Here is a 13,431-nt window from a genome sequence, read left to right as displayed (position 1 = left end):
CTGAGATAATACTTCAGATAACTTCACAGAAGTAAAAACTGATTGGCCTTTGCATGTGAAGTGCTTCATTATTTTCTAAGGACTGTATTATAAAATTTTATGAGTTATTAAATAAATAGGGAATTGGCTAACCCTCTACTTGTTCTTGTGTAAAGTCACTGAGTTACACTTTATAACATTGAAGTGTTATGAACAGACTGTAAATTGAGAGGCATCGCAGTTAGCAGTTTGATGTTCTAGAGCAGCAGTTTTCAACTGGTGTGCCGCAAGAATTTTTAAAACATGCAGTACCTACCATATTTAGTCAAGGGCACTGACCTCTTTATCCTTAGGATGTCAAATATAAAAAGTGACAACAAGCCCTGTCTGGCTGGCACAGTGGTAGAGTGTGTGGATGTCCTGGGTTCGATTCCCAGTCAGGGCACACAGGAGAAGTGACCATCTGGTTCTCTACCCCTACCCTTTCTTTCTCTCTTTCTCTCTCTCTCCTCCTCTTCTCTTGCAGCCATGGTTCAATTGGTTTGAGCTCAATACCCTGGGTGCTGAGGATGGCTCCATAGAGCCTCTACCTCAGGTGTTAAAAATAGCTTGGTTGCAAGCATGGCCCCAGATGGGCAGAGCATTGGCCCCAGACGGGGGTTGTTTGGTGGATCCCACTTGGGGTGTATGCGAGAGTCTGTCTCTCTATCTCCCCTCCTTTCACTTGGAAAAGAAAAAAAAATGACAGGAGCAAATTCAACAATAGCTGTCCAGTGTGAATGAATCAAAATTATACCTAGACCCTACCTGGTTGGCCCAGTGTTAGAGCATCAGCCCCATGTGTGCATGTCCTGGGGGATTCCCAGTCAGGGCACTCAGGAGAAGCAACCATCTGCTTCTTCACCCCCTCTCCCCCTTCTTTCTCTCTTCCCCTCCCGCAGCCATGGCTCAATTGGTTGTTACTGGAATGAGCTGTTTGGGGTAGCTTATCGCATTCAGCTAATCAAAAGAGACAAGCCGGACTGAGTATATAAGAGTGTCTTGAATTCAGAAATACCAGTACCCTGGAAGGCAGGGGAGTCCTGTCCACAAAGCAGCCTTAACACTCTCCTGGTACTGGCAGTTTTTATAGGGTTCAGGGAAAAAGAAAAAAAGTAAAAAGCCCATGCAGCTAGTCATGTAACAATGTGAAGGAGGTGGGAGTTCAGCTGCAGAAACATCTCCTCTGCAAGTTCTCATAGCACAGGCATTAATCAGCATGGTCTTATCTGGTGGCTCCTATCTGGTGTCCTTGGTTAATCTTCAAGACAGTGAGGGGGTGTGTGTGTGTGGGGGGGTGTCAGGTGTCTCCCAGGAACAGTTGGGATCTGGAACGATTTGCCACGGGACTCCCTGTTTTCTTAGGATACAAAGTAAAGATTTAAGATTGGTGAACTAAGTTTTAATTAATTTATAGGACTTAACTTTTCACAGTGAATCCTGTGGCTAGGCTTTTGCAAACAACTAGTGTTATTTAAACCCCTAACTGTCAGGTCCCTCCCTAATATAAGCTTTCCTTGACATTCCTGCAAAAGTAAACTTTTTGCTACATTTCAAAGTAAGACCAGAGTAAGCAAACAGATTAACTATTTCCTAACCCTTACATATCTCCTATTCATTACAACTAAAAGGCCACTTATTACTGAAGCCAAATTTCTCACTTTTGGGCTACCAGGAGTTGGGAACCTGTTTGGCTGAGAGAGCCATGAAGGCCACATATTTTAAAATGTAATTCCATGAGAGCCATACAACAACCTGTGTATATTACGCATTATCCAATAAAAATTTGGTGTTGTCCCAGAGGACAGCTGTGATTGGCTCCAGCTACCCGCAACCATGAACATGAGCAGTAGGAAATGAATGGATTGTAATACATGAGAATGTTTTATATTTTTAATATTATTTTTTTATTAAAGATTTGTCTGCAAGCCAGATGCAGCCATCAAAAGAGCCACATCTGGCTCGTGAGCCATAGGTTCCCGACCCCTGGTACCCTATCAGTTCCAGTGAGTTGCTCCCAGGCGCTGAGGATGGCTCCTGGCCTCCACCTCATTCTTGGTTGCTGAGCAACAGAGCAATGACCCAGATGGGCAGAGCATCGCCCCCTAGTGTGCTTGCCAGGTGGATCCTGGTCAGGGCACATGTGGAAGTCTGTCTCTCTGCCTCCCTGCTCTCACTTAATAAAAAAAAAAAAATTATACCTATTTTTTTGTCAGATTGGCAAAAAACTATATATATTTGTTGTGCCACAGAATTTTCATAATTAGTTTATGTGTGCTATGGGATGAAAAATGTTGAAAATTGTGCTGTCATAGTGTGAAAAATAATCTTTTATTTGAATTAGATAGCACTGTGATGATATAGAAAGAAAATTATTACAAATAATTGAATAGAAGGTAAAGATAAACATCGTGTAATGTTGGGGAGTGGATAAGATTTAAATTCTACATTTAAATTCTGGCTTCTTAATTTACCACTTTTCTAATCTTGAGCAAATTATATAAGTACTTTAAGTCTTATTTTTATTATTCATAAAATAATAGCATGTACATTGTAGAGTTATGAGGACTAAATGAGATAGTGCGTGTAAAATACTTCTGAGCACAAACCCTATAGTAAATATTAGTTAATCATTATCATTACTCTCCTGATTAGGAATTCTCAGCTTCAAGTTGACAGAAACTGTCAATTAATAAATAGTTATCAAATACCTGATCTCTAGTATTGTACTTCAGACCTATGGAAGGGGAGCTACTGATTTGAATAACAGGGTGATACCTAGAAGTGGAGCAAAGACAACTAGTACAAGTTGAGTTCTTGCCCCAGGTTTAGTAGTAAGGTAGCTGCTATTATTCCTATTTTATAAACGAGGAAGCTGAGACTTGGTAACATTAAGTAACTGTTCAAGATAATGGACTGTTTGTTGAATTCCTCTTCTGCCCTTTAACTAGTTGTGTGATCAGAGTAATATCTATTCTACTAACCCTTAGAAGTGCCCCTTTTTGAGTTCTCTATAAATCTCCCCCACCCTAATTCTTTCAACCTTGAGATTTCCTAGTCCACCTTAGAAAATCCCAACTTTGTTGGTAGTTTGACAATAAGGGTTAAAAGTAAGGGTAATGACGGATGTGACAGTGTTGAGATATTAAGAACCAGTTTATGGGAGTTAACCCAGATGTCACCATGGGGCTTATTCTGTAGGATTTTAAAAAGGAAATAATCACTGCTGTTGAAATTTACAAAGTAGATTACATTGGATGGCTAATTATAAGGGATGTGTGTTCAGAGTTTTCCGGTAAGGCTCAGTTATTTACCTGTCAAACTACCCGATCTTGCTCTAGAAATTGATTGGCCTCTTTTCCTTTAGGTTGTCAAATAAAAAAATGACAACAGCCAACAGAACAATAGCTCTCGGGTATGAATGCCCTGATTTGAACCATAAATATATAGGTCGTATAAAAGAGTGGCATCACACAATAAAATTACATCTGATTGGTTAACTCTTAAAAATAAAATAAAATAAAAGACTGACCAGGCAGTGCTGCAGTGGATAGAGTGTGGACTGGAACGCGGAGGACCGAGGTTCAAAACCCTGAGGTTGCTGGCTTGAGCGCAGGCTCACTGGCTTGAGTGCAGGGTTGCTGGTGTGAGCATGGAATCATAGACTTGACCCTATGGTCGCTGGCTTGAGCCCAAAGGTCGCTGGAGTAAGCCCAAGGTCTCTGGTGTAAGCCCAGGGTCACTGGCTTGAGCAAGGGGTCACTTGCTTTGCTGTAGAGCCCCCCCCCCCCGTCAAGGCACATAAGAGAAAGCAATTAGTGAACAACTAAGGTGCTGCAGTGAAGAATTGATGCTTCTCATCTCTCTCTCTGTCTCTCCTTATGTGTTCCTCTCTCTGACTGTCTCTGACCCCCCCCCAAAAAAAAACCAATTCTTGGTACCAGAAATCCTCATGTATAAAAGTATAGGCACTTGATTTTTCAAAAAGCTGCATTGGAGCAAAAAGGGTAGATTGTTACTAATATATATATTTATATATATAGTTTAAATCAAAATTATGCCTATTTTTTTGTCTGATTGACAAAAGTATATTTTTGGGTGTGCCACAGAATTTTAGTAATTTATGCATGCCATGACATGAAAGAGGTTGAACATTGCTACCTTGAGTGAAAAATACTTGTCATTTGAATTAGATACTTGGATTGACTGGTATATTCTTAGTTTATTTCAGATCCTCAAAACTTTCTAACAGCTTTTCCTCAGGTGATTGTAATATATAGCCAGGGCTGACCTACCACTTTATGTTGGGGAATAAGGGAGAGAGCTTGGGATAAAGTTTGAGAGAAGAAAGTAAGTGAAATGCTATGTAGAGAGCTTGGAAAGTTCTAACTATTGTCCTTTTTGAAATTCCCCTTTCATTATGTCCAAATGCCTAATGTTTTGGTGGTATGAATTTAGTAACATTAACTTTTTTTTAATTATTATTTAGCGAGAAGAGACAGAGAGAGGGACAAACAGGAAGGAGAGAGATGAGAAGCATCAATTATTTTTTGCAGCAACTTAGTTGTTCATTGATTGCTTTCTCATATGTGCCTTGACCCAGGGGGTACAGCAGAGTGACCCCTTGCTCAAGCCAGTGACCTTGGGTTCAAGCCAGCAACCTTTGGACTCAAACCAGCGACCATAGGGTCATGTCTGCGACCCTGTGCTCAAGCTGGTGAGCCTGTGCTCAAGCCAGATGAGCCTGTGCTCAAGCTAGCAACCTCAGGGTTTCAAACCTGGGTCCTTTGTGTCCCAGTCTGATACTCTATCCACTGCACGGCTCAGTGACATTAAAGTTTATGGAGTTCTCATCAATTTATTCTTTCCTTTCTGATCCTTTTCATTTGAAGAAAGAAAAGGGAATATTGAGGAAGGATGACTAGAATATTTTACAATTTGATAAGAATTTGCCAACATTAACAGAAGAATCCATATCTTAAAAACTCAGGGCCCTGGCTGGTTGGCTCAGTGGTAGAGCGTCGGCCTGGCGTGCAGGAGTCCCGGGTTCGATTCCCGGCCAGGGCACACAGGAGAAGCGCCCATCTGCTTCTCCACCCCTCCCCCTCTCCTTCCTCTCTGTCTCTCTCTTCCCCTCCCACAGCCAAGGCTCCACTGGAGCAAAGTTTGCCCAGGCGCCGAGGATGGCTCTGTGGCCTCTGCCTCAGGTGCTAGAATGGCTCTGGTTGCAACAGAGCAATGCCCCAGATGGGCAGAGCATCGCCCCCTGGTGGGCATGCCGGGTGGATCCCGGTCGGGCGCATGCGGGAGTCTGTCTGACTGCCTCCTGTTTCCAGCTTCGGAAAAATACAAAAAAAAAAAAAAAAAAAAGGAAAAAAAAATCATTTCTAAGACTAGTTTCATTTAATCTGTTTTTTAAAAATACATGAAATTTGAACAGATCAATCATATTACTGTTTAGCTACTTATCTGCATAAGATTAGGAAATACACACCTGGGGGAGAGGGAGAAGAGAAGGGAAAAACGGAAGGGGAAACGAGAGGATGAAGGGGAAAGCCTGGGCATGCTCTTTGGAGGAAGAGCACTGAACATGTTGCTTTTCCTTCTTGCTGTAGGATTTTTGGTTTTATTGATATTAAATTGTATCTTTATGATTTTTATATGAAGGAAAAAAATATTTATATAAGATGAGAGATTTTAGAGTAGGGATAAAAAGGAATAAAACAAGTAGGTTATCAAAGAAGTACTTTTTTATAGATTATAATCTGTAATTTTGAGTCATTAGTTTACTGTGAAGAACTGGATAGTTACAATTAAAAAATTTTTAAATTGATTTTTAGAGAGAGAAACATCAATTTGTTGTTCCACTTATTATGCATTCATTAGTTGATTCTTGTATTTGCCCCGACCGGGGATTGAATTCACAACCTTGGTATATCGGGATGATGCTCTAACCAACTGAGCTACCCAGCCAGGGTCAAAGAATTTTTTTTCTCCCAGGAAGTTGCAGTAGGGAGGATACAGTAGGTTTGTAGGAGTTTTTGGGTATCAAACACAGTAGTTACAGCAATTACATTGCTGGGATTTAATATTGCCAGTACAATTTAGGGCTGTTTATTTATGGACACAGGATTACCTGTGTGTTATTTTATCCAGTAATACAGTGTAGTTGACTCTGTTGAAAAGTCATATCTTAAATATTGAAATGCTTTTTTTTTCTTATCTATTCGCAGTGGTAGTCGTTCCTCTAAAACGTTCAAACCGAAGAAGAACATTCCCGAGGGCTCTCACCAGTATGAGCTCCTAAAGCATGCAGAAGCCACCCTCGGCAGTGGCAACCTCCGCATGGCTGTCATGCTTCCTGAGGGAGAAGATCTGAATGAGTGGGTTGCAGTGAACAGTAAGTAGCCTTTCTGTTTCTCAGATTCTAAATTAGGTGAGTAGCATTGCTGTAGGTGAATTTTGTAGTGCTGTCTATTCTAAGATCTAGTTAGCAACCAAATATCACAATAAAGTGATACCCAATCCACTTTTTATTTCTGAATATGCAGTTTTGTGCAGTTCTTGTCTCCTGTTATAATGACATACAAAGCATAGATTTACCATCTTTAGTGGGCAGATAATACAGCAGTTAATATTTATGGAACACTAGTTATGTGTCTGGAACTCGGCTATCCTTTTATTTTTTTTGGTTTTTTGTTTTGTTTTGTTTTTGAGTTTGAGAGAGAGAGAAAGTGAGGAAGGAAAATAGATTGAATTATTTTTCTACTTATTTATGCATTCATTGGTTGATTCTTGTATGTGCCCTGAGCAGGGATCGAACCTGCAACCTTGGCATATTGGATGATGCTCTAACCAACTGAGCTACTTGGCCTGGGCTTCTGCTAATCCTTTCTACATGAATTATTTTATTTCATATTTACAACCTCATGATGTAGGTACTATTATTATCCCAGTTTAAGACAGATAAGGAAGGTGAGACAAAATGATTTTACTAAAATGATTTTTGCCTAGGTCATAGCTTGGGCTCTAATATGGAGCTATAAAATTTTAGGGACTGTACTTTAATCACTATGCTAAATTGCCTCTTTCATTAGTATACTCAGTTGTCTAAATTATGCCCCCCCCCATCATCCCCAGAGAGAGAGAGACAAGAAGCATGAACTTGTAATTGTGGTACTTTAGTTATTTATTGATTGCTTCTCATACATGTCTGTGCCTTGATGGGAGTGTGGTGTGGGGGATGGGATGCTCCAGCCAAGCCAGTGATCCCTTGCTGAAGCCAGGGACCCCGTGCTCAAGCAGTGTCCTCGGGTTTCGAACCTAGGTCCTCAGCATCCCAGGTCAGTGCCCTCTTCACTGTGCCACCACCTGGTCAGGCTAAATCTTACTATTTTTTAAAAAAGATAATTCATTAGTAATTTATGAAATTAATAAAATGTTTATGGGATATTTTTAGCACCTAGGAAGAAAAACAAATAAGTAAAACGTAAATATAGTCTTGGGAAGTAAACCAGAGAAAGTTGGGGAATAAAAGTTGTACTTTTAATATTCGGGGGTTTTCAGCATTAGTGAAGAAACTAGTATAATTTTATAATTGGAAGAATTTTATATGAATCTAATAAAAAGAAAATGAAATTTAATTGAAAATATACAGTATATGTCAAGTCTTTGATTAAGGAAAAACAAAACAATATTTTTCTTGTAATATTTGATGGTATCTTATTATAATTTGAAATATATCATGGGATTTATAAATTGAGCTGCCTCCCGCTAATAACGTTTAGGAACCTAAAGGATTTTACTGATATGCCTGAAAACCTTACTGTTACGGCATTTGCATCCAGTCAGTATTTATTATAATGTGGTTATATTCCTGGGTCCTGAGAGTTTAGTTGCTAAAGAAATAAAGTGATTTTTGTTTTATTGGTGAGACACATCTTACCTATATATAATAAGATGGTTCTGTGACACTTCAAAGACAATATTCAGAATAAGTTTCCAATTTGCCTTTTTTGTACCATTTACTTGAGAACTCACTAATTTAAAAAATCTAAGGAAGGCAGCATAGGGTTTCTATATTACATGAGATTCTTACTTGTATGTATAAAAGCTGATTATCATTTTCTGTTTTTATTCTCATTGTCTCAACTGCCACAACAAAGTGTCTGTACTACTGAAATGCCTAGAACTTAAGGAACTTCTGAAATTTTACAGGCATTTAGCAATTATAGCTAGACAAAAATTACTTTGAATTGGAGCATCAGAACATGTCCTTGGAACAGATAATTCTGCCTTGAAATTAAAGCATTTGACTGAAGTATTGGATTCTAAGATTTTCCTTACTTACAGTAATCTTCCCAAATGACACTTGATGAGGTGCATAGGGTTTGAGAATAGATATTTCCACTCACTGACATTGTGATTAAATAAACGTTTTGGGCACATAAAAGAGGGAGGGAATTTGTTGGTAAGATTGGCATTTTAATGGCTTTTTGGCTTTAGTTCACTTGCCAGATGAAGATAAATGGTAAAAGGTGGGAAATCTTTACAAACTCAACAACTAGTCTCACAGCCAGAAACCAGACCTGGTTTTGAACGTTCTGCTGCTAGAAAGAGTGATAACATGAAGAAGGTAGAGGCCCTGGCTGGTTGGCTCAGTGGATAGAGTGTCAGCCGTGGTGTGGATGTCCAGGTTGATTCCTGGTCAGGGCACACAGGAAAAGGGACCATCTGCCTCTTTCCTCTTCTCTTTCCCCCTTCTCTCCCTGTTCTCTTCCACAACCAGAGGCTCAGTTGGTTTGAGTGTGGCCTTGGGCGCTGAGGATAGCTCTTGATTGATTTGAGCATTGGCCCCAGACAGGTTACTGAGTGGATTCTGGTCAAGGTGTATGTGGGAGTCTATCTCCCCTCCTCTCACTTAAAAACAAAAAGAAGATAGAAAGAAGGTTCAGGGTTTTGAAAAAAACTGGATGGATGCCTTATAAATAATTTATGTGGCCATATCTGAATCCTGAGGCCATATCTTGGTTAGTTGAAGGAAACAAATATTTATTAAATGCCCACATAATGATAGACATATTTTTTGTTACTCCATACTAAACCCAATTTTATAGGTAGGAAACTGAGGTTCAGGGAGATTAAGTAACTCACCTGGTAAATCTAGGAGTTGGGATTCAGACTTGTCTTATTTTGAAGCCATAAGCTGTCCTCTGCTCTTGTGGAGGACAATTTAAGAATTATGAAGTTGCAGAGTCATTACTGAAAGGCAGAAACTGCAGGATGAACGGGATGAATTGAAAACACAAGGCTACTGTGTTCCAAAAGGAAAGTTTATTTCACAAGCTCCTGGATCCTGGATACAAGCGGACTGAGACCAGAAAAGGGTGTCAGCCGAAATAGCTGCAGGAGAGAGAGCATAGACACAGGGGTTACTGTAGGCACTTGGACACGTTAAGATTGGCATATCGGGGTTTGTTGCCTTGGTTACAGACTGTCTCCTTTTCCCAACCTTCAGGTCCCGCATGATGGCTGTCTCAGATAGTTTTCAGAACCTTTGGGAGTGAGGGGGGGAGTTGCTTAAGGGGATGGGGAGGTAGGGCCAGGGAAATATTTACTGAAAAAGTTGTCTTAGTGGAAGTTGGGTGAGGGGAATTTGAGTTTTATAGGAGCCAATTTAACTCTAACAACTACTTAGTTAATCTTGGCTCTTTGTGAAGAGGGCAGAAGAAAATGTGTGCAATTAAATTTAGTATAATGCTTATTACTGTTCTACTTTCATCAGCAGTTATGAGTCCTTTTAAAGTTAATTTTTTTCCTTTGTTCTAGAAAGTCTGAATTAAAGCAGAGTGCTGGTCATGGGTAATTAACAGATAAAAAGGGATTTTAGGATTATAAATAATGAGGGAACAGGGGTTGAGCTCAAAGTCACCTTAGGTAGTGTTTGTCCTTAAATGGTGGGTGGGGCAAACGTAGTGGAACTAAAAAGTTGAACACTAATCTAAAGAAAGCTGATATATTATGTTAATATCAGATAACTTAGACTCTTCAGGGCAAAAATGTAAAGAGGAAGATTTAAATGATAAGTGGTTCAGTGCACAAAGAATATATGACGTTCTGAATTTGTCTTTAATAAAAGCTCAAAAATAAAATCAATTGACTGAACTAACAGGAGAAATAGAGAAATCCACGGTCCCAATGGGAAATTTAAACACTCATCTTTTATTAATGGATGGAGTGCAGAGGAAAAATAGCAACAAGGAATTAGAAAAATTTGAGCAACATGATTAATAGACTTGACTTGAGGGCCACCTGGCCTAAGCACCTCAGATTATACACATACACTCAAAAATTGAAGTGAGAAATCATATATCATAGTGGAATTTGTTATACAATATAATAGTGGAATTTAGCTAGAAATCAGTAACAAAAAACTAGGACATCTGTGTATGTTTGGAATGAACACTGATAAATCTAGGTTCTGCTTGAATAAAATTAAAATGTAATATTTTACTTATAACTGATATTTGCTTTGCAGCTGTGGATTTTTTCAATCAGATCAACATGCTTTATGGAACAATCACAGATTTCTGTACAGAGGAAAGCTGTCCAGTGATGTCAGCTGGTCCGAAGTAAGACATGGTTCATGATCAGTTCTCATTTTTATTTTATTTTACAGTTCTTAAATAAGAAGAAAGTTTCCGAACATATAATTTCTGTACTTAGCATTTTCTTCACTGGTTTACCAATTAGTAATATATAAAGTTCAGATTCATTAGCCTGAGCTTTCTGACCCTTCCTGTATTTTCCTCTGTTTTACCTTTCCTCTGGTCTGTCCAAACCAGGTTAATGGGAATGTCTTGCTTGCTATTCTCTCCATTACTTATACTCTGAAAACTTGCTTATTCTGTTCTTCTCATCTCTCTCTTACCATCTAATATTTCCAAAAATCTTACCCTTCTTCAAGACCCACATCAAATGCACCTGATTTCTTTAGACTAGCTGTGATCTTTCTATTTAATTTTTTTGTCTTTATGATGATATAATACTATAACATTATAATTGATAGATATATGAATTTACCAGAAATCCCAACTGCCCTTTGGTTGTCCCACCTGGCTGCCTGACCTCACCCTTACTTACTGGACAATCGCCCTTGAGGCAGAAGAGTTCCAGGAAGCTGATCAACCTGCCCCAAGAGGGAGCGTTCCAGAAAGCTGAAATCTTAAAACCATAAAAGGGAACATACCAGAACTTTTGACTCAGTACCCCCGCAGGCTCTCCCAAACGCTATAAAATTTGCCCCTAGTCTGTGACCAGGTGTCCCCAAGCTATGGGCCGTGGGCCGCATGCGGCCTCCTGAGGCCATTTATCCACCCCCCTACCCCCCGCCGCACTTCCGGAAGGGGCACCTCTTTCACTGGAGGTCAGTGAGAGGAGTGCGGTATGTGGTGGCCTCCAACTGTCTGAGGGACAGTGAACTGGCCCTCTGTGTAAAAAGTTTGGGGACCCCTGCGAGTGTAACCTAACCGGTGCCCTTCTCCCCGGAGGAGTGCCCGGCAGGGTTCCTTCCTTCCTTTGAATAAAGCCTGTTACTCTGGTCTTTTTGGACTCCCATGGATTCCAACAATAATTATGTTGCTTATACATCTTATTTAACCTGTTAGATTTATTCTTTTAAATTCCTTTTGGTATAAGAACAGTGCTTGCCATCTAATTAACACTCAGTAAATGTTGCTTAGATTAATAAATTTTGAAACTGGCATTTAATTGGGAGATTTTCTGATATTACACTGATACTCTGTTCCTGTGAATGAGGGAGAATTACTGCCACTTAGAATACTGCTCTGATCACTTTTCCCTCAGAAACCTTATGTAAATACCTGGTATAGGAAAAGTGTATGTTAATTCTTAAAACATAACAGGCACAGGCTCTCTATAAAGAAACTACAGGAATGAAAAATGGTTTTTTTCCCTCCCTCCCTTCCTCCCCCTCATCCTTGACCCAAAATTTAAAGTCCCAAGTTGTAGAGAATTGTAGTACATGAAGAGAAATATTTTTCAAGGAAAAACAACCATAAAAATTGAGGATGGTCATCATAGAAGTGGGAAATAAGCGAGGTTTTCTGCTGTGGTAACATATGATTCTAAAATATAAATTCTGTATATGAAGGAAAGCTGTGAAATAAAACATGTGAGGAGAGCACAGAATCAATCACAGAAAATGACTTTGGTGGCATCTGCTTAGTTAGGATTGTGATAAATGCAAAATAGTGCAGAAGCCATTTAAAAACATTAAATTTAAATTCCAAATGCAAAAATCTTTATTTGGAGGAACAGATTGTTTAAAACATGTCTTGTATATATTCATGATACACATACATGTAGAATATAAAAGATGTACACACTGCGTATAGGTATATGCTAATATTCTGTGTGCTTTTTATTTTTCCAATACAGATATGAGTATCATTGGGCAGATGGAACAAACATAAAGAAGCCTATTAAGTGCTCTGCACCAAAGTATATTGATTACTTAATGACTTGGGTTCAGGACCAGTTGGATGATGAGACATTATTTCCCTCCAAAATAGGTATAATTGTTTTGTATAATTGGAATCCATCATGATTTATCTTAATTTTATATGTTTCTATCGCTTATTTTCTCCCTATTCCAGGAACCATACTAGATTACCTTATTTATCAAAATATTTCTAATCTTACACATTTAAAAGTATCCTGTCTTTTTCATACCAGTTTATCATGATCCTTAAGGTAAACCTCACTATACTTAAAACAATGAGAAGATCAGCATATCTCAGATAGTAACAACATCTGGCCTGTGTTATGGAAAAAAAAGAGACTGGGTATTGGGTAGATAGTCAGTATCATCTTCAACAGTCATATCCATATCTTTTTTAGGGAAGGAGTTGATATGACTATATCCAGTTTTACATTATATTTGTGACAAATAGGGCGTTTGAACTTGTGACTCACTTGTGAATTTTACAGACTGTAAAATAAGCTAGGTGAAAAGAAAACAAGATTTGAAGGGTTGACCTGTTATCAGCTAAGTGACTTTTTCATATTTATTTTTCATATTTGCTTTTTCATATTTATTTTTAAGGGCTGGCCTTTCAGGTGGAAATTGTTCACATCTTGACAGTTCATGAGATTTACCTTTTCTAGCTTCTTACAGCTATGTTTTCTGAAAAAATTAAGAATTTGCTCTTCTAACAATAAATGACTTTTTGACTGTATTTTATGCTTTTAGTTTTTGGAAGGTGGGTATGGTGGAGGGGATAGTAATGTTAATAGTTGTTATTATGGATTGTTTTAAACACATTTATTGAATGCTTTCACTACTGTGGAGAATTTGTAATTAAAGTCCTATTTTTCAAGGCTGCTTTATTC

General features: G+C 38.8%; 1 protein-coding gene across 1 annotated transcript in view; it reads left to right on the top strand.

The window, feature by feature from the left end:
* The window catches only part of MOB1B (MOB kinase activator 1B), a 56,680-nt gene that overhangs the window by 31,051 nt on the left and 12,198 nt on the right, over positions 1 to 13,431 (top strand). Inside the window, exons 2-4 of the mRNA XM_066233926.1 lie at positions 6,252 to 6,418; positions 10,556 to 10,649; positions 12,478 to 12,611. Coding sequence (XP_066090023.1) covers positions 6,252 to 6,418; positions 10,556 to 10,649; positions 12,478 to 12,611 — 395 coding nt within the window. The remainder of the gene's footprint in view (positions 1 to 6,251; positions 6,419 to 10,555; positions 10,650 to 12,477; positions 12,612 to 13,431) is intronic.

The sequence above is a fragment of the Saccopteryx bilineata genome, chromosome 5, assembly GCF_036850765.1.
Source record: "Saccopteryx bilineata isolate mSacBil1 chromosome 5, mSacBil1_pri_phased_curated, whole genome shotgun sequence".
NCBI classification, from domain to species: Eukaryota; Metazoa; Chordata; class Mammalia; order Chiroptera; family Emballonuridae; genus Saccopteryx; species Saccopteryx bilineata.
Note: the sequence above shows the minus strand (reverse complement) of the source record. Positions and strands in the feature narration are given on the sequence as shown.